The sequence below is a fragment of the Salvelinus fontinalis genome, chromosome 12, assembly GCF_029448725.1.
Source record: "Salvelinus fontinalis isolate EN_2023a chromosome 12, ASM2944872v1, whole genome shotgun sequence".
Lineage (NCBI taxonomy): Eukaryota > Metazoa > Chordata > Actinopteri > Salmoniformes > Salmonidae > Salvelinus > Salvelinus fontinalis.
Window position 1 is genome coordinate 13556054 of NC_074676.1, and position 22702 is coordinate 13578755.

General features: G+C 41.5%; 1 protein-coding gene across 3 annotated transcripts in view; it reads right to left on the bottom strand.

Moving 5' to 3' along the window:
• LOC129866834 (UPF0606 protein KIAA1549-like) overlaps positions 1–22702 on the bottom strand; it is a 97059-nt gene that overhangs the window by 19248 nt on the left and 55109 nt on the right. For all 3 annotated transcript variants that reach the window (XM_055939798.1, XM_055939797.1, XM_055939799.1), the window contains 9 exons: positions 22608–22696; positions 20689–20848; positions 20421–20551; positions 14198–14378; positions 13930–13989; positions 13426–13571; positions 10791–10968; positions 7616–7803; positions 1135–1361 (listed from right to left, as the gene is read on the bottom strand). In XM_055939798.1, coding sequence (XP_055795773.1) covers positions 1135–1361; positions 7616–7803; positions 10791–10968; positions 13426–13571; positions 13930–13989; positions 14198–14378; positions 20421–20551; positions 20689–20848; positions 22608–22696 — 1360 coding nt within the window. The remainder of the gene's footprint in view (positions 1–1134; positions 1362–7615; positions 7804–10790; positions 10969–13425; positions 13572–13929; positions 13990–14197; positions 14379–20420; positions 20552–20688; positions 20849–22607; positions 22697–22702) is intronic.

Sequence of the window (22702 nt, forward strand, 5' to 3'; positions counted from 1 at the left end):
ACCGTACCAACATATCAAACCTTACCAATATATCAAACCTTATCAATATATCAAACCTTACCAACATATCAAACCTTACCAATATATCAAACTGTACCAACATATCAAACCTTACCAATATATCAAACCTTACCAACATATCAAACCGTACCAACATATCAAACCTTATCAATATATCAAACCTTACCAACATATCAAACCGTACCAACATATCAAACCTTACCAACATATCAAACCTTACCAACATATCAAACCTTACCAACATATCAAACCGTACCAACATATCAAACCTTACCAATATATCAAACCTTATCAATATATCAAACCTTACCAATATATCAAACCTTACCAATATATCAAACCGTACCAACATATCAAACCGTACCAACATATCAAACCTTATCAATATATCAAACCTTATCAATATATCAAACCGTACCAACATATCAAACCGTACCAACATATCAAACCTTATCAATATATCAAACCTTATCAATATATCAAACCGTACCAACATATCAAACCGTACCAACATATCAAACCTTACCAACATATCAAACCGTACCAACATATCAAACCTTATCAATATATCAAACCTTACCAACATATCAAACCTTATCAATATATCAAACCTTACCAATATATCAAACCTTATCAATATATCAAACCTTACCAATATATCAAACCTTACCAACATATCAAACCTTACCAACATATCAAACCTTACCAACATATCAAACCTTACCAATATATCAAACCTTACCAATATATCAAACCTTACCAATATATCAAACCGTACCAACATATCAAACCTTACCAACATATCAAACCTTACCAACATATCAAACCGTACCAACATATCAAACCTTACCAATATATCAAACCTTATCAATATATCAAACCTTACCAATATATCAAACTAATGCAAAACTATAGACTATATGGCATTTCTATAGAAGGAAACCCCTTTAAAGAAAGACATCAAATGTCTAGTGTACTGTGTACTGCATTAATAATTGATTAAGATGGGCTGTTGTGAATGAAGCATCTTTCAAAACCTGTCTACTGGATTCTCCCTGCTGAGGTGAATGAGGCACAGCCACACACACACACTGTACGGGGGGGGCTACTGACCTTCCTCGTCTGCGTGCGCTGCGGGATGCCTTGGTGGAGGAGACGGAGGTCCCCTTTGACTTAGGGGTGGGGACCTCACCGTTCTCCGATGCGGCTTCCTTGGCGCTGGGGTTGGGCAAGGGAGGGCCGGGAGCGCCAGCCTCCTGGATAACCATGATGTCATCCTTACTGTGCTGGCCCAGGTGCAGCTTGGCAAAGTCAAAGCCCTTCACACTGGGAGCCTGGAGCTGACAAGGAGGAGGATAGAGGACACAGAGAGGAGGAAGGGATGGAGGGATGGAGAGAGAAAGAGAGATAAATAGAGGGCGGAGGGAGAGAGGAGGGGGATAAAAGAGAGGAGAGAGGAACAGGAGCAGGAGGATATATAACAACAGGGAAAATGGAGAGATTGAGAGTGGGGGTGAGAGGGAGAATAAAAACAATCACAGTCATCGATTTGCCAGCTGCTTTCAGAATCGAGGGAAGGTGTCATCAGACAGATATACGACCGCAGCGGGAGGGAGGACAGACAGACAGAAGTAGGCCAGGCAGGCTGCCTTTCCCCTCAGGAGAGAGAGAAGCGAGCGAGCGAAGCGACAGAGAGATGGAGGGGTAGTGAATTGTGAGTGACCGGGGCTGCCTGAGTGATGGGGAGAGCGCAGGGAGAGTCTGCCAGGCATGAATGAATTAAAAGCAGAGGGATAGTAAAGTGGGGTAAACACAGGACTGTCTGTCTGTCTGCTATCCTCAAGGGGGTTCGTGCACTGGAGTCTAAAGCATCAGGGGCTGTCTCACAACACAGGAGTAGACAGAGAGACCTGAGCTGTGTCATGTTAGTGCAGTAAGTGGGTTTCTGGTGTTAAGAAATCAGTCAAGTCACAGGGATTCCTTATTGAATGAAGAAGAGGAGACTGGTTGACACTGCCACCGTCCCACACTATAACCCTCGACAGCATACATTAAATCGACATATGGGAATTGATTTTTCTGGTGGATCACACCGCTTTCTCTAAAATGTACTGCTCTGATGGAGCGAAACATGGATGGTTTCACGAGAGGCTTGCTCGATGGAGCTCAACATTTTTAAATGGCGTGTAAAATAACGGTACTTTTTGCGATTAAAGACACCATTCTAGCTAGCTGACCACCGATTTACATTGCAATTTTTGTAAGGTTTTGAGAGTTTTCAAAAAGGCTATATATACACACAGACACACACACACACACACACAAAGTTGAAGTCGGAAGTGTACATCATACCACTCAGGAAGGAGGAAGCATTCTGTCTCCTAGAAATTAACGTACTTTGGTGCGAAAAGTGCAAATCAATCCCAGAACAACAGCAAAGGACATTGTGAAGATACTGGAGGAAACACGTACAAAAGTTTCTATATCCGGGCCTCCCGGGTGGCGCAGTCGTCTAGGGCACTGCATCGCAGTGCTAACTGCGCCACCAGAGTCTCTGGGTTCGCGCCCAGGCTCTGTCGCAGCCGGCCGCGACCGGGAGGTCCGTGGGGCGACGCACAATTGGGCTAGCGTCGTCCGGGTTAGGGAGGGTTCGGCCGGTATGGATATCCTTGTCTCATCGCGCTCCAGCGACTCCTGTGGCGGGCCGGGCGCAGTGCGCGCTAGCCAAGGGGGCCAGGTGCACGGTGTTTCCTCCGACACATTGGTGCGGCTGGCTTCCGGGTTGGAGGCGCGATGTGTTAAAGAAGCAGTGCGGCTTGGTTGGGTTGTGCTTCGGAGGACGCATGGCTTTCGACCTTCGTCTCTCCCGAGCCCGTACGGGAGTTGTAGCGATGAGACAAGATAGTAATTACTAGCGATTGAAAACCACGAAAATTTGGGAGAAAAGGGGATAACATAAAAAAAATTTTTTTTTTAAGTATCTATATCCACAGTAAAACGAGTCCTATATCAACATAACCTGAAAGGCCACTCAGCAAGGAAGAAGCCACTGCTCCAAAACCGCCATAAAAAAGCCAGACTACGGTTTGCAACTGCACATGTGGACAAAGATTGTACTTTTTGGAGAAATGTCCTCTGGTCTGATGAAACAAAAATAGAACTATTTAGCCATAATGTCCATCATTATGTTTGGAGGAAAAAGGGGGAGGCTTGCAAGCCCGAAGAACGGCGGCAGGTAACCTAGTGGTTAGAGCATTTGACTAGTAACCAAAAGGTTGCAAGATTGAATCCCCGAGCTGACAAGGTAAAAATCTGTCGTTCTGCCCCTGAACAAGGCAGTTAACCCACTAGGCCGTCATTGAAAATAAGAACTTGTTGTTAACTGACTTGCCTAGTTAAATAAAAGTAAAATAAAAAATGTAAAAAGCTGAAGAACACCATCTCAACCGTGAAGCACAGGGGTGGCATGTTGTGCTTTGCTGCAAGAGGAACTGGTGCACTTCACAAAATAGATGGCATCATGAGGCAGGAAAATGATGTGGATATATTGAAGCAACATCTCAAGACATCAGTCAGTAAGTTAAAGCTTGGTCGCAAATGGGTCTTCCAAATGGACAATGACCCCAAGCATAATTCCAAAGTTGTGGCAAAATGGCTTAAGGACAACAAAGTCAAGGTATTGGAGTGGCCATCACAGAGCACTGACCTCAATCCTATAGAAATTTTGTGGGCAGAACTGAAAAAGTGTGTGCGAGCAAGGAGGCCTACAAACCTGATTCGATTACACCAGCTCTGTCAGAGCTGGGCCAAAATTCACCCAACTTATTGTGGGAAGCTTGTGGAAGGCTACCTGAAAAGTTTGACCCAAGTTAAACAATTTAAAGGCAATAATACCAATTGAGTGTATGTAAACTTCTGACCCACTGGGAATGTGATGAAAGAAATAAAAGCTGAAATAAATCCTTCTCTCTGCTATTATCCTGACATTTCACATTCTTAAAATAAAGTGGTGATCCTAACTGACCTAAAACAGGGAATTTTTAACTGGGAGTAAATGTCCGGAATTGTGAAAAACTGAGTTTAAATGTAATTGGCTAAGGTGTATGTAAACTTCCGACTTCAACTGCATATATATACATACACATTTTATGGTACACGCTGCATATTGTAAAATTTGAATGTGCAACAGACCACACATAATTTAATATACAACTTTTTTACCTAAATGATTCATACTAATTTATATGTTAGTATTAAACTGTTATCTACTTTCTCAAAACATAAGATTCATCTGTAAAACAAATAATGAGACATTATTTGGTTACAACACTGAAGAAGGTGTGGGTGAAGAAACATTTTTAAGAGTCTACAGGATGCACAATGAAAAGTTGACAGGCAGGTTTCTTTTCTTCTGGAAGGTTAGCCAACTATCTAGTAAACACTTCAGATACGAGGTTGGCGTTTCTTTTTTGAACACAATTAAATGGATATATCTTGTAATAGAACAAAATAGTAAGGTGGCCAATAACTGGGGACCGTATGCCAATAATACGCGCTGTATTTTTTTGCTAAACCTCTTGTCAAAAAGCTAATAGTATTAGTACTTCAACTGAAATGTCAAACATGCTAATTGCTAACAAGTTAGCGAACATTTTTGCGACACGAATCATCACAAAACATTGATGGCTTGATCAAAAGATAACCCTGCTACAGGTAATATATTTCTTAAACACTGTTGAATATGCATATAATACAGGGTGCTACGCTAAGCTTTTGTCTTTGAGAGGGAAAGCTCTCCAGTATGATAAACCGGGCATGCTAAGCAGTAAGCACCCATTGGTCTTACAGTCAGTCACCAACTGAATATCTAGGTAAAAACACCACCACCCCACACAGATCTAGACTATGCTACTGATTCTACCCACACACTATTCACTATGTCGGGAGAAAACAAAATAGAGAAAGAAATATTGAAACCATGGCCTAGTCTAATGGGACCTACAGTACTTACTAAAGACTGATACTGTACATTATAGTATGGTATCCATCCAATATATGGCTTACTTGGATGAGACTTCAAAAACTACCATGATAAGCATCAAAAACATTGAAGCCAAGTATTCAAAAAATACTTTGTTTTATTATAATACGTAAACATGAGTACTGGGCCAAACTAGCTACCATCTCTGTGTGTCTGACCAATCGCTCTCTAAGGCCTGGAAACAGGTCAACACATCTAACAAGGAGAGGACTACTTTCTTTATACAGTACATTGTACCTTCTGCTTTGCATTCTTTCCTTTCAACACTGTTTTCTCTTCCTCCTCCTCCTCCTCCTCTTCCTCCTCATAGCTCTCACTTTTCTGCGTGGGCTTTGGTTTTGGCTTGGGAGGAGGAAGCTTTGGCCCCTGAGCAGATGGAGTGGATGGAGATCGATACATGTGATGAGTTGACAAGGTCTCTGGGTGTTCACTACCATGGGACTTCATTGCCCCTTTAGTACAGGGACAATATGCTACCATCCTCTGCTCACAACAACCAATGGATCCAAGTCCACTACACACTACACAACCCATTTTCTTCAGGGTCTTCTACAAACTACTTGCTTCTACTTTGTACCTTCCCCTTTTTCTCATCTTCATCCTCCTCCTCTTCTTCTTCCTCTTCCTCCTCTTCTTCTTCCTCCTCCTCCTCTTCCTCCTCACTCTCGCTAATGGTTATTTGCCTCTTGATTGAAAGAGGAGACCTTGATTCCCTGAACGATGATTCCCTGAATGGTGATTCCCTTAACGGTGATTCCCTGAATGGTGATTGAGTCGACTGAACAGAAACAGGAAAGAGAAATAGAAGTGGAAAGAGGGGATGTGTTATGTGATGATGGATGATAGAAGTGTTGGGCAGAGGTAGGGAACGATAGATGTGTCTGATCATCAGTGTACGGCTGCCTAGCCCCACTCAAGCAGCCCTGGAGCCAAATGGCCCAGTTGGACAGAGAGGTTGGAGGAAGAGAAGGCAGACAGACTGATCTATCAGAGAGACAGGATGAACCCTAATAACTACACAGACAGACCAGACAGACAGATCCATCAGAGAGACAGGATAACCCCTAATAACTACACAAACAGACCAGACAGACTGATCCATCAGAGAGACAGGATAACCCCTAATAACTACAGACAGACAGACCAGACAGACAGATCCATCAGAGAGACAGGATAACCCCTAATAACTACACAAACAGACCAGACAGACTGATCCATCAGAGAGACAGGATAACCCCTAATAACTACAGACAGACAGACCAGACAGACAGATCCATCAGAGAGACAGGATAACCCCTAATAACTACACAGACAGACCAGACAGATCCATCAGAGAGACAGGATAACCCCTAATAACTACACAGACAGACAGACCAGACAGACTGATAATAGCAGAGCCTAACAGTATACAAGAGACAGCCGCCTACATATCTCTGTGCGTGTGTGTGTGTGAGAATAGAGATTAGACAGCCCCCAGCAGCAGTAGGCAGAGCAGATCCTAACTGTCTGGATAGCAATGAGTGTGTATTATGCAGGGTGTCTGTGTGAGCGCGTGCATGCGTATATGTGAGTGTGAGCATGTGTGTGAGTGTGTTGCTGTCAGCCAGGGGGATCTTGCAGAGCTGTGTGGAGCTGCAGTACAGCGGGGGCAGCAATGGGCAAGAACACAGCCACTGAGCCAATTACTGTCGGGCTGCCTGCCACATAGGGAGCTTGTGATCCTCTCTAATGCATGGGATGCTGCCACATAGGGAGCCTGTGATCCTTTCCATGAATACACTGGATCACTGGACAGCAGGGGAGATAGATAGGCTAAACTGTATGGGAATATAGAGTAGTAGTACTATCAGCACAGGGGCAAAACTCCCACTTCAGTCACATTTTCACTTAGTCTCAAATTGACACCAAAAAAATTCTACTTAAGTTGTAGGATTCGCCCCAGAGACCCAGCCTGAGACTACCACAACCACCCTATATGGCGAGAACTACAGCCCTCCAATCATAACAAGGAAGTAGTGTGTCATACAGACATGGAGAAACAGAAGTGGATTAGAGGAGTGCACTGCCAGGGAGATATAGAGCTATAGATATCGTGATGGTTTTTAGAGAGACGATAACCGTATAACACAAACAGTGGAGGACAGAGGAGTCGACTGGCTGATAAAACATCTCTCTCCATGCCGTGTGTGAAGGTAGAGGAGGAAAAATAGCTGTCAGTGTCAGAGATAACTAACAGTACAATGTACAATGCACAGAGGTGCTGCAGATGGACATATATACATATCCAGTGAAAACATGTTCAGAACAGAAGAGACTGAAACAGTAACCCTACAACCCATAGCCTGTGTAGAGTAGGGCCATTTAAGACCGTGGCTATGGCCAAAGAGACAGACAACATAAACATGTAAGACCCAACACACCCAGACATGACAGCAGGTTAAAAGAGGTGAATAAACTCTAGGATCATGCTCCTTGGCACATCGTCCCTCCTCCTCCCCTCCTCCTCCCCTCCCTCACCTTCAGTCTCTTTATTTCTATCAGGTTTTTGATCACCTTCTGTCTCTGCTGGACAGTGGTCACGGCGTCAGGCTGGAAGTCCAGCTTGTCGGTGCGACACAGCTTCCAGTACAGGATGGAGATGATGACGACGGCCACGCCTAGCGGCACCACCACGCCGACGATGATCCACACGCTGGTGTTCTCCATGTCCGTGGGAGGGTAGCCCGCCACCTTCTCCACAGCTACAGGGCCATAGAGACATACTTAACACCTAACATGATATAGAACATTATAGAGTGTGTGTACATCATGTATGTGAAATTACATGCATGTGTCTGCCTGCCTGTGTGTGTGTGTGTGTGTGTGTGTGTGTGTGTGTGTGTGTGTGTGTGTGTGTGTGTGTGTGTGTGTGTGTGTGTGTGTGTGTGTGTGTGTGTGTGTGTGTGTGTGTGTGTGTGTATGTGCACGCATCTGTCTGTGTTTATATATCCTCATCAGACATCCAGACTAGCACACCAAGTTAATTTCTAAACAGCTAGAGTAGATGCACTGCCAGCAGCATACCACCCTGCATACCACTGCTGGCTTGCTTCTGAAGCTAAGCAGGGTTGGTCCTGGTCAGTCCCTGGATGGGAGACCAGATGCTGCTGGAAGTGGTGTTGGAGGGCCAGTAGGAGGCACTCTTTCCTCTGGTCTAAAAATATCCCAAAGCCCCAGGGCAGTGATTGGGGACATTGCCCTGTGTAGGGTGCCGTCTTTCGGATGGGACGTTAAACGGGTGTCCTGACTCTCTGAGGTCATTAAAGATCCCATGGCACTTATCGTAAGAGTAGGGGTGTTAACCCCGGTGTCCTGGCTAAATTCCCAATCTGGCCCTCAAACCATCATGGTCACCTAATAATCCCCAGTTTACAATTGGCTCATTCATCCCCCTCCTTTCCCCTGTAACTATTCCCCAGGTCGTTGCTGCAAATGAGAACGTGTTCTCAGTTAACTTACCTGGTAAAATAACGGTAAAAAAAAAAAAAAAAAAAAAAAAATGGTACACACTGTGTTCCACGCACAACATCTTTAGGCTGTCGGTTCTTCTGCTGTAACCAGGGGGCTTAATTAAGGCTTGTCGTACCCCTAGGGAGAACCCTCGCCTGCCGTAAGAGCAGTCTTACAGCAGGGACAGAAGTCCCCTGAGGTGCTCTGACCGTGTGTTAGGTTTTCATCCCGGACATGGGTATATAATGAGGTTGATAGGCATTTGACACAGTCTATAGGATAAAGTCATTAGTTGAAACACTGGTATAAATACACGTGAACATATACTGAGAAAGCAATTCATCAGTATTCTTTTTTAATCCTTTTTTATTGTGCAGATTCACTGTACTATGATCAGGAGCTCCAGACGCTTAATGAACACATTCTGTGCCAATGAATGCACTGATGCATGGATATGTGCATGGACAAAGATAAAATAGATTAGATAGATAGGATAGAGAAAATAGATAAGATAAATGAAATAGATATATTAGATAGATAGATTAGATAGATAGGATAGAGAAAATAGATAAGATAAATGAAATAGATAGATTAGATAGATAGATTAGATAGATCGATTAGATAGATAGGATAGAGAAAATAGATAAGATAAATGAAATAGATAGATTAGATAGATAGATTAGATAGATATATTAGATAGATAGATTAGATAGATAGATAGGATAGAGAAAATAGATAAGATAAATGAAATAGATAGATTAGATAGATAGATTAGATAGATATATTAGATAGATAGATTAGATAGATAGATAGGATAGATAAAATAGATAGATTAGATAGATAGATAGATCAAATGGATAGATTAGATAGATAGGATAGAGAAAATAGATAAGATGGATAGATTAGATAGATAGGATAGATAAAATAGATAGGATAGATAAAATAGATAAAATAGATTAGATAGATAGGATAGATAAAATAGATAGATAGATTAGATAGATATATAGATAAAATAGATAGATCGATTAGATAGATAGATAAAATAGATTAGATAGATTAGATAAAATAGATTATATTAGATTAGATAGATTATATATATTAGATTAGATAGATATATTAGATCGATTAGATAGATAAAATAGATTAGATAGATAAAATAGATAAAATAAAATAGATTAGATAGATAAAATAGATATATTAGATAGATAGGATAGATAAAATAGATAAGATGGATAGATTAGATAGATAAAATAGATAGATAGGATAGAGAAAATAGATAAGATGGATAGATTAGATAAAATAGATTAGATAGATTAGATAGATAAAATAGATAGATAGGATAGATAAAATAGATAAGATGGATAGATTAGATAAAATAGATTAGATAGATTAGATAGATAAAATAGATAAGATAGATAGATAAAATAGATAAAATAGATTAGATAGATAAAATAGATAGATTATATAGATAGGATAGATAAAATAGATTAGATAGATAAAATAGATATATTAGATAGATAGGATATATAAAATAGATTAGATAGATAAAATAGATATATAGATAAGATAGATAGATTAGATAGATAAGATCGATTAGATAGATAAAATAGATAAGATAGATAGATAGATTAGATAAATAAGATAGATAGATTAGATAGATAGATAAAATAGATTAGATAGATAGGATAGATGAGATAAAATAGATAGATAAGATGAATATGATAGATAGATTAGATAGATAGGATAGATGAGATAAAATAGATAGATGAGATAGATAAGATAGATAAAATAGATTAGATATATTAGATAGATAGATAGGATAGATAAAATAGATTAGATATATAAAATAGATAGATTAGATAGGATATATCAAATAGATTAGATAGTTAAAATAGATAGATAAAATAGATTAGATTAGATATATTAGACAGATAGATTAGATATATTAGATTAGATATATTAGATTAGATATATTAGATTAGATATATTAGATTAGATATATTAGATTAGATATATTAGATATATTAGGATAGATATATTAGACAGATAGATTAGATATATTAGATCAGATATATTAGATTAGATATATTAGATAGATATATTCGATAGATTAGACAGATAGATTAGACAGATAGATTAGATAGATTAGATGAGATAGATCTTCTATAGTCAAGAACATAGGAGTTGGCAAGACAGCATAAAGCGATCTGGGACCAGGCTATGGCAAACTGGAACTCACGTGTAGCCAGGATGCCCTCCACTCTGTATCCCAGTATGATGGCTGCCCTCTGCACGTCAAGGCGGTTCAGCATGTTGGCTGTAGTGATTGCAGGCTGCCGCTCCCCGCTGGGACCCTCCACAAAGTACACCATCTCCAGGGGATGTTCCGCTCCCACCAGCCTGGTCGTACTCACAATCTGAAGGGAGGAAGATGTGTGATTTTTGAATGACTAACCCCATACATATAACATCTGTATGGTCCCTCAGTCAAGTATTGAATTTTAAAGACGGATTCAAATAACAAAGATCAGTGAGCTTTTCGAAAGCCTCATAAAAAAAAGGCAGTGATTGGTAGATGGGTTACAATAACAAATCAGACAATGAATAAATCTTTAAGCATGGTCAAGTTATTCATTATGCTGTGGATGATGTATTAAACCATCCAGAGACATCAACGATACAGTCGTCCTTGAACTGAGCTGCAGGACAGGAAGGAAACTGCTCAGGGATGTTACCATGAGGCCATCGGTGATTTTAAAACAGCTACAGAGTTCAATGGCTGTGATGGGAGAAAACTGGGGACGGATCAACAACAGTGTAGTGACTTCGCATTAATGAAAAGAAGAACACAAATACAGAATGAAAATAATCCAAAACATGCATCTTGTATGCAACTAGGTACTAAAGTAATACTGCAATAAAAACACAGCAAAGGAATACACTTTTTTGCCTGAATGCAAAGCCTTGTGTTTGGCTGGCCTTTTTTTCAGAAGAATAATGGGCAAATATGGCACAATCCAGGAGTGCACAGCTCCTATAGACTTACCCAAGAAGACTCACAGCTGTAACCGATGCCAAATGTCTTTCTAAAATGTATTGACTCAAGGAGCTAAATACTTTTCCTAAACTACTATATTTACATTTTTCTTCCTCTTCGACATTATAGAGTATTTTTTGTAAATTGTCGACCAAAAAAGTACAATTAAATACATTTTAATCCCACTTAGTAACACAATAAATTGTAACGCTCTGCAGCGTCAATGCCTGGTACTAGCTTCCAGTGGTTTAAATGTGAAATAGGTGGTTTCTATTCTGCCTCTACTTTTCTTTCCCCATTACCCAATAATAACATAGCAATACTCTGTAGAAGGGTATTGGTGCATGTGGTTGCAAACAGAGTGGACTAGTACAGTGTTAGTCACATCAACTGGTAAAAGCGTCCTCCCTACTAATTCAGTCGATATTATTCCTTGTGGTGAGCTCTCTATGAATCGGAACAGTGAGACTCATTATCAAGGCCTTGTAGTCTTTTCTACCCAGAGCACCACTGCTTTACTAATCAAGCTTTGCCTTTTGTGGAGCTCCACAGCACCTGCTCTCCTCTCTCCTCTCTCTTAACAACATTCAGGGGACAGGATAGGCCAGAGTATCCATGGCAACTCCACCTACAGTATTCATCACAGCGCCAGCCACTCAAAGACCAACCACCAAGTCAAATTGTCTTTCTTTCAAGACCCGTTACTCGACTGCTGTGTGCACCAGTCGCTAATAGCAGATCAATTATTAATTCTCTCTCTGTCTGGCAGCTGGAGTTATTATAAACCCAGGAGGTGTGTGTGTGTGTGTGTGTGTGTGTGTTGATGTTTTGGAAGGGGGTGGTTCAGGTGGGGCCACACACTGTTCATCATTCCACTCTAATTAACTTGGGGACTGGATGTGGATTAGAGGCTGGCTGAGGGAACACAGGTTGTTTTTCTGTGTCAGATCACACACGACCCAGACTTACTCTCTTCAGTAACACAGTACTTAGGGCAGCCTAGACTAGGGGCTATTACCACAGGGGGAAAGCTGTACTTGCTGTACTTAGAGCTATGGTAAAGCACAACACGAGAGAACTGTAATTTGATTCTCAAATGTAATGCATGGTGTGTGTGTGTGTGTGTGTGTGTGTGTGTGTGTGTGTGTGTGTGTGTGTGTGTGTGTGTGTGTGTGTGTGTGTGTGTGTGTGTGTGTGTGTGTGTGTGTGTGTGTGTGTGTGTGTATGTGTGTGTGTGTGTGTGTGTGTGTGTGTGTGTGTGTGTGTGTGTGTGTGTGTGTGTGTGTGTGTGCATGGACACGTGTAGATGTGTGTATGGACACGTGTAGATGTGTGAATGTGTGTTTATGACTTATTCTGTATAAATGGCTCTGAGTAGCAGTACACTTTTAGAAAAAAAAGTGTTACCTAGAACCTAAAAGGGTTCTTCGGCTATCCCCATAGGAGAACCCTTTTGGGTTCCAGGTAGAACCCTTTTGGATTCCATGTAGAACCCTTTCCACAGGGGGTTCTAACTGGAACCAAAAACGGTTCTCCTATGGGGACAGCTGAAGAACCCTTTTTTCTAAGAGTGTAGTACACACTCAGTCACCCTTACCTCAGATAAACTGTACACACACATCTACCTGTGTATAGTATAGTGCAGGGGTATTCAAAACCTACCCTATGAGGTCTGGAGTACTGCTGGTTATCTGTTCTACCTGATAATGAATTGCACTTACCTGGTGTCCCAGGTGTAAATCAGTCCCTGGTTAGAGGGAACATTGAAAAAAACTGTGGAACTGGCTTGAAGGTCCAAATTAGAATTTGATGGGTATAGTCGCTCCGATGCGGTTACCTGAACACTGTGGTTAGCCACGCTGGTGGCCCTCTTGGTGCGCCTGGCCGCCCCCAGCACTTCTCCTAGCAGCAGGGCCACACGACGTTCCATCTTGGCCTGGAAGATCCGCTCGTCCACCCCCTGATCCAGCACACCCAGCAACACTGGTCAATGACAGGAAACAGAGAGTTATGATATCACTCACAGGACAGGAAATACAGAACCAACACACAGCCTATCACACAGCCAGAACATAGGCCCTGCATGTGTTTATCTTTCAATCCATCCTCTTGCTGCAGTTGACATTTAGATTGGATGGAATACTTAAAGGAGTGTTTCCCAAAGTCAGTCCTGGGGACCACAAGAGGTGCACGTTTTGGTTTTTGCCATAGCACTACACAGCAGATTCAAATAATGAACAAATAATTCCAACAACCAAAACATGCACCCCTTGAGGTCCCCGGGACCGAGTTTGGGAAACGCTGACCTAATGTCAGAGGTGTTGGCAAAGGGGAAGCTTACCTGTTCTAACCCAAGACGAGCGAAGCAACTGGGTGGTGTTCAACTCTGGGTAGTGGAAAGCTATTGTGAAAGAACAGAGGGAAACCAGACAAGTACAGACAACCTGAAAATATTCTCTATTGAGGTTAAAATAGGTGTATAGAAGGTGAAGCAGATTGACTAATAGAATACATTTGATTAGAATACATTTATTTTCCCCCAAGTGAACTTCCCAGGAGTGGCGTTTGGCATAAAATCCCAATCCATTAGACTATGATAATAGACTCACGCTCGGCGATCTGCAGCACGGGGAAGCCCAGGTAGTAGCTGAATTCCACCATGTTGAGCAGCCTCAGGTGGTTGCTGACCTCTGACCCCTTCAGGTAGCCGATGGCCCCACGCACCGCAAAAGTCACATCCACCGGCTCCCTCTGCTGACTACTTGGCTGGTTCATGGTGATGTTCACAATCTAGGAAAATATGACATATCCACACGTCTTTGAGCTAGGGATGGATATCAAAAGTTCAGTAAATGGTAAAAAGAGACTCTGCACAACAAACCTTGTCACCATTAAACCATGTGAGCATACACTGCAGTGTGATGTTCGCAATTTGCCACACATAACCCACTGGGCAAAGATGTAAATTTAACATTGGGTTAAAGAGTTTTGAAACATTTTTTTGGACAAAAAAAATATGTTTTAGGCTTAGTTATAGTGAAACACGTCAATTCTGGTCTTCATTTTGATAGTTTGTTGCAAAAGTGATATATGTTGGTCTTTTAGTAATAAATCAAGCTCTTTTTGCCCCTAGCAGTTCAACTCTACCATTTCAATTGTGATTTAAGTCAGGTGATGTGATGTAGAGGTGATGTAGAGGCACCTTGAGAAAGTGCATCATCTTAAGGGAGGGTACTTCTAAATGTGCTGGGAGGTACAGTACCACATCAAGGCTTACTGTAAGCAGGTGACAGCGTGCCTTATTTGTCATTGGTCTTGGTAAGGGGAGAGTGACAATATATATTGCATGATGCTTCCTTGACTAGACTACTGACGTTACACAAAATGCAAGGTTTTTGCTTATGGTTTCAAACACATCTACAGTGCATTCGGAAAGTATTCAGACCCCTTGACTTTTCCCACATTTTGTTACAGAACAGCCTTTTTTTATCTCATCAATCTACACACAATGTCAAAGCGAAAACAGGTTTTTCGAAATGTTTGCTAATTTATTAAAAATAAAAAACAGAAATACCTTATTTACATACAGTCAGGTTCATAAGTATTTGGACAGTGACACAATTTGCATAATTTTGTCTCTGTACTCCACAATGGATTTGAAAGGAATCAAGATGTGCTTTAAGTGCAGACTTTCATCTTTAATTTAAGGGTTTTGTCAAAATGATTGTATGAACCGTGTAGGAATTACAACCATTTTTATACACAGCCCCCCAATTTTAGGGGCTCAATAGTAATTGGACAAACTAATATAATCATAAATTAAAGGACCAAAAGTAATTGGACAATTGGCTGCACAGCTGTGCCATGGTCAGGTTTGTGTTATTCCCTCATTAGTTAATTTACAAGTAAGCCGATAAAAGGTCAAGAGTTGATTTCAAGTGTGACATTTGCATTTGGAATCTGTTGCTGTTAACCCTCAATATGAAGTATGTCACTGCCAGTGAAGCAAGCCATCAATAGGCTGACAAATCAAAACAAACCCATCAGAGAGATAAATCAACGATTTCATACATTCTTAAAAAGAAAGAACGCACTGGTGAGCTCAGGAACACCAAACGGCCCAGAAGACCACAGAAAACAACTGTGGTGGATGGCAGAAGAATTCTTTCACTGGTGAAGAAAAACCCCTTCACAACAGCTGGCCATATCAAGAACACCCTCCAGGAGGTAGGCGTATCTGTGTCAAAGTCAACAATCAAGAGAAGACTTGACCAGATTAAATACTGTCGGTTTACCACAAGATGTAAACCATTGGTAAGCCTCAAAAACAGGAAGACCAGATTAGAGTTTGCCAAACAACATCTAAAAAAGCCTGTACAGTTCTGGAACAACATCCTATGGACAGATGAAACAAAGATCAACTTGTACCAGAATGATGTGAAGAGTATGGAGAAGAACTGATCCGAAGCATACCACCTCATCTGTGAAGCATGGTGGAGGTTGAGTTATGGCGTGGGCATGTATGGCTGCCAATGGAGCTGATTCCCTTGTATATATTGACGATGTGACTGCTGACAAAAGCAGCATGATGAATTTTGAAGTGTTTAGGGTTATATTATCTGCTCAAACTGAGCCAAATGCTTAAAAACTCATTGGACGGTGCTTCACAGTGCAGATGGACAATGACCCGAAGCATATTGCGAAAGCGACCCAATACTTTTTTAAGGCAAAGAAGTATAATGTTATGCAATGGCCAAGTCAATCACCTGACCTGAATCCAATTGAGCATGCATTTCACTTGCTGAAGGCAAAACTGAAAGCAAAACGCCACAAGAACAAGTAGGAACTGAAGACAGCTGCAGTAAAGGCCTTGCATCTTTTACCAGATCTAAAGTGTTATATTCTCCAACATTCATTTCACATTTCCACAAACTTCAAAGTGTTTCCATTCAAATGACATCAATAATATGCATATCCTTGCTTCAGGTCCTGAGCTACAGGCAGTTAGATTTGGGTATGTCATTTTAGGTGAAAATGTTAAAAAAATGGTCCGATCCTTAAGAGGTTTTAAAAAGGAGGGGACCACATATAAAAAGTGCTGTAATTCCTAGAGTTCACTGTTCACCCGATTTGGAAGTAAAAACCCTCAAATTAAAGCTGAAAGTCTATACTTTATTGAATTAATTCAACTCCAATATGCTGTGGTGGACAGCTAAAATAGGAATAACTTGGTCAATGTCCAAATATTTATGGAACTGACAAAGTATTCAGAGCCTTTGCTATGAGACTGAAATTGGAGACTTGGAGTCCACCTGTGGTAAATTAAATTGATTGGACATGATTTGGAAAGGCACACACCTGTCTATATAAGGTCTCACAGTTGACAGTGCATGTCAGAGCAAACACCAAGCCATGAGGTCAAAGGAATTGTCCGTAGAGCTCTGAGACATGATTGTGTCGAAGCACAGACCTGGGGAAGGGTAGCAAAATATTTCTACAGCATTGAAGGTCCCCAAGAACACAGTGGCCTCCACCATCCTTAAATGGAAGAAGTTTGGAACCACCAAGACCTGGCCGCCCGGCCAAACTGAGCTATCGGGGGAGAAGGGCCTTGGTCGGGGAGGTGACCAAGAACCCGATGGTCACTCTTGGAGTTTGCCATAAGGCACCTAAAGGACTCTATATACGGGCAATTCCCCCCACCCACAACTTCTCACCTGAATGTATTTGAAGAGGTTGGGCAAAGGCTGAAATTGGGGTTGAGAGTTACCCTTTAACGTAATTTGAGTAAAATGACGTGGAAACAACATCGATTCAACCAGAAGAAGAGCTTGGGTCAGACTGATCTCATTTCATTTGCGGAATTGAAATAGAAAGGGAATTGAAAATTAAATGACCAGGCATAATTAAAATGGTATTCTCCAGATTTGAATTTATTATCCAGTCTAATCCGTTAATTTACTGAGTATGAAACCTACAGTTGAAGTCGGAAGTTTACATACACTTAGGTTAGAGTCGTTAAAACTCGTTTTTCAACCACTCCACAAATTTCTTGGAAACAAACTATAGTTTTGAAGTCAGTTAGGACATCTACTTTGTGCATGACACAAGTAATTTTTCCAACAATTGTTTACAGACAGATTATTGTGGATTACTATGGATGTATTTCAAGGCCTACCTTCAAACTCATTGCCTCTTTGATTGACATCATGGGAAAATCAAAAGAAATCAGCCAAGAACTCAGAAAAAAAATAGTAGACCTCCACAAGTCTGGTTCATCCTTGGGAGCAATTTCCAAACGCCTGAAGGTACCACGTTCATCTGTTCAAACAATAGTACGCAAGTATAAACAGCATGGGACCACGCAGCCGTCATACCGCTCAGGAAGGAGACGCGTTCTGTCTCCTAGAGATGAACGTACTTTGGTGCGAAAAGTGCAAATCAATCCCAGAACAACAGCAAAGGACCTTGTGAAGATGCTGGAGGAAACAGGTACAAAAGTATCTATATTCACAGTAAACCAAATCCTATATCGACATAACCTGAAAGGCTACTCAGCAAGGAAGAAGCCACTGCTCCAAAACAGCCATAAAAAAGCCAGATTACGGTTTGCAACTGCACATGGGGACAAAGATTGTACTTTTGGAGAAATGTCCTCTGGTCTGATGAAACAAAAATAGAACTGTTTGGCCATAATGACCAATGGTATGTTTGGAGGAAAAAGGGGGAGGCTTGCAAGCCGAAGAACACCATCCCAACCGTGAAACACGGGGTGGCAGCATCATGTTGTGGGCGTGCTTTGCTGCCGGAGGGACTGGTGCACTTCACAAAATAGATGGCATCATGGGAAATTATGTGGATATATTGAAGCAACATCTCAAGACATCAGTCAGAAAGTTAAAGCTTGGTCACAAATGGGTCTTCCAAATGAACAATGACCCCAAGCATACTTCCAAAGTTGTGGAAAATGGCTTAAGGACAACAAAGTCAAGGTATTGGAGTGGCCAACACAAAGCCCTGACCTCAATCCTATAGAAAATGTGTGGGCAGAACTGAAAAAAGTGTGTGCGAGCAAGGAGGCCTACAAACCTGACTCAGTTACACCAGCTCTGTCAGGAGGAATGGGACAAATTTCACCCAACTTATTGTGGGAAGCTTGTGGAAGGCTACCTGAAAAGTTTGACCCAAGCTAAGCAATTTAAAGGCAATGCTACCAAATACTAATTGAGTGTATGTAAACTTCTGACCCACTGGGAATGTGATGAAAGAAAAAAAAGCTGAAATAAATCATTCTCTCTACTATTATTCTGACATTTCACATTCTTAAAATAAAGTGGTGATCCTAACTGATCTAAGACAGGGAATTTTTACTACGATTAAATGACAGTAATTGTGAAAAACTGAGTTTAAATGTATTTGCTAAGGTGTATGTAAGCTTCCGGCTTCAACTGTATGTGTCTGAAAACTTTCCATACCCTTATGGTTTGCTACATTCAAGAACGGCAAACTCGAACAGCGAAATAAGCACTTTCTCAAGCATCTGAATACATTAATAGTGGACAACCTTTATTGAATCAAACCTGATTCAATAAACCAAAGCTGGTCATTTTGGTCTTGAATGAGTGACCACTGATCTAAAGACTTGTGTGCTGGAGACTGAGACCAACACTTAGGTTGTATTATTGTAGCACACACAGTCACGCAAACATACATTTCAACCATTACTCCCTGTTGCTTCACAAGCTTTAACAATTGTAATATAAAAGTCAAGCAGCTCCTGCCTCTCTTTCTCTCTCCAATCCGAAGCAAACCCTGCAGCTGCAATCAGCGTACTTGTCACGCCCTGACCTTAGAGAGCCTTTTTTGATTCTCTATTTGGTTAGGTCAGGGTGTGACTTGGGTAGGCAAATCTATGTTTCTATTTCTTTGTTGGCCTAGTATGGTTCCCAATCAGAGGCAGCTGTTTATCGTTGTCTCTGATTGGGTATCATACTTAGGCAGCCCTTTTTTCCACCTTAGGGTGTGGGATCTTGTTTTTGCATAGTTGCTGTCTAGCTCTGCAGAACTTTACGTTCGGTTTTGTATTTTGTTGTTTTGTCGGAGTTCAGTATTAAAAATCATGAACACTTTCCACGCTGCGCTTTGGTCTCATTCATCTAACGACGGACGTAACAGTACTGCTGGTGCAACAATCGTTAGAGGCAGTCCCAGTCTATGTTCGAAGTCAGCGAACAAGCACCGCAATTAAGACTGCAGTCTAGGCCAGGGGTATTCAACTCTTACCCTACATGGTACAGAGCCTGCTGCTTTTCTGTTATACCTGATAATGAATTGCACCCAGGTCTAAATCAGTCCTTGATTAGAGGAGAAAAATTAAAACAAGCAGTGGAACTGGCTTCAGGGTCCAGAGTTGAGTTTGAAGGGCCTAGGTACTGCATTTGCACACAGTAACCCAATTAGTTTCTAACTTTCTAATTTCTTGGCCTCAGCAAACTGGCTCTCTTGGAAAATCGGAGCTTTTCTCTCTTTTCCTTTCCACTTCCAGACTTATTCCAGCAGACGCTGCTCTTACCGAGCTCTAGCAGTAAGAGCATAGCTAAAGTACACGGCCAGTGGTCTTTAGAAATAACAAATGTGTGAGCTAAGGGTTCCTGACAGAAATGGGTTGCGATTAGGGGTGATTCCAGACAATCAGTGCCAAGGCGTTGGACTCTATGGTTGAAAACCTTGGAAGGAGTAAGTGACTGCTAATCATAACAGAGCAGTAGAAGAAGCTCTACTCTGTTCTAGTTGACTGGAGTGCTACACTGTATTCAGTCAGTCTCCACTTACATCCACAGTGAAGTTTGTGGACTCCTGCAGGCGCCGGCGCACTTCGGCATACGCCATGGTCAGGCCTTTCTCAATGCGCTCGCTGAAGTTGCAGACGCGCACGTCAATGTGCCTGGGCACAAACTGCAGCACTGGATGGGAAACAGAAGAGAAGAGTTACGTCTACATTCAGACACACACTAACAACATAGTACATACTGGGAATGCACTATTCAAATCTCCATTTCAAAAGGAGCTTGTATAGTTCGATACCAAACAGTGCTCTTACCTGAGTGGACCTGGTACTGGTGGTCTGGTACCTTCCAGTAGTGTGAGATGGACAGGAAGCGTCGACTTGACTGGCGCAGGGCGTTGATGACTGATATGGCCGTGTACACCACAGGACCCGACACTGCCCGGAACACAAAGTCTGGAGGATTCTGAGCAACCTTTACCAAGACACAGAAAAATATATACATAATTTCTCTTCCTAGCAAGAGTTATTTTAATGTTTAGTTGTATTCTTTCAATTCAACTCGGTCTTTCTTTTTGTCTTACTTTCAACTTCTACCATCCTCCAAGTGCAGCTGAATATCTCTTATTCAGTTCTGGCACCATGAACTATGAGGTACTGTATGTGTATGCACACTACCGTCTCCTTTTGCACTGTACAGCATTTAAACCGTTAAAAGGTAGAGACAGTGTCTTCAGGTCACTGCCTCTCTGCTGGGCCATGGAGTGTTGGGTGTGCAGTTAGCGTTAGTGTGGTTTGTTGATCAAAGAGCCTGGAGATTAAGAGTCCACAGGAAGTGGGCTGTCCTTTCTGGTGCGTCCCATCCCTATACCCCCACACACATGACCTGGGCCATTACACAACGGCCTCATACCCACTGCTGCAGCTCCCTATCGCTTGATTAAACTCAGAGCATGTTGCAGCTGTTAGGCGGTTTCTTAGGGAGCCTGCACCTTCTAATGTAAAGCTAACAACAGTGCCAGCACTTTGAGGTTAGCCCTAGTTGTCATGTCAGACCGCGATTATGGGCTCATTTATATACAGTGCCTTCGGAAAGAATTAAGACCCCTTGACTTTTTCCACATTTTGTTACATTACAGCCTTATTCTAAAATTGGTTGATTAAATAAAACTATTTCCTCAGCAAACTACACACAATACCACATAACGACAAAGTGAAAACAGGTTTTTAAACATTTTTACAAATGTATTAAAAATAAAAACAGAAATACCTTATTTACATAAGTATTCAGACCGTTTGCTATGAGACTCAAAATTGAGCTCAGGTGACCTGTTTCCATTGATCCTCCTTGAGATGTTTCTACAACTTGAGGCCACCTGTGGTAAATTCAATTGATTGAACATGATTTGGAAAGGCACACACCTGTCTATATAAGGTCCCACAATTAACAGTGCTTGTCAGTGCAAAAACCAAGCCATGAGATTGAAGGAATTGCCCGTAGAGCTCAGAGAGAATTTTGACAAAAACATGCTCCAGAGCGCTCAGGACCTCAGACTGGGGGCAAAGGGTCACCTTCCAACAGGACAACAACCCTAAGCACACAGCCAAGACAAGGCAAGAGTGGCTTTGGGACAAGTCTCTGAATGTCCTTGAGTGGCCCAGACAGATCCCGAACTTGAACCCGATCGAACATCTCTGGAGAGACCTGAAAGAAGCTGTGCAGCGACACTCCCCATCCAACCTGACAGAGCTTGAGAGGATCTGCAGAGAAGAATGGGAGAAACTCCCCAAATACAGGTGTGCCAAGCTTGTAGTGTCATACCCAAGAAGACTCAAAGCTGTAATCGCAGCCAAAGGTGCTTCAACAAAGTACTGAGTAAAGGGTCTGAATACTTATGTAAATGTGATATTACATTTTTTTTTTTTTTTGTAATACATTTGCAAAAATGTTAAATGTAACTTTTTGCTTTGTCATTATGGGGTATTGTGTGTAGATTGATGAGAAAAAAACTATTTAAATCAATTTTAGAATAAGGCTGTAACGTAACAAAATGTGGAAAAAGTCAAGGGGCCTGAATACTTTCCAGATGCACTGCATAACATAACTTGATCTATGTAAAGACTGAAGAAAAAGTCTGCTTTTTCAGTTCACTCTTATCTCTACCCATTTCATGAGGTATTGAAGTGAATAATAAACCCCAATAAAAAATGCCCCATGCTGCATAATAATGTACCTGCAGTTCAACTGACTTATTGAACTCAGTCTTCAGGACATCTCGGACTTGGGATTTGGCATATCCAACAGTAGCCCCAGCCGGAAAACCTGCAT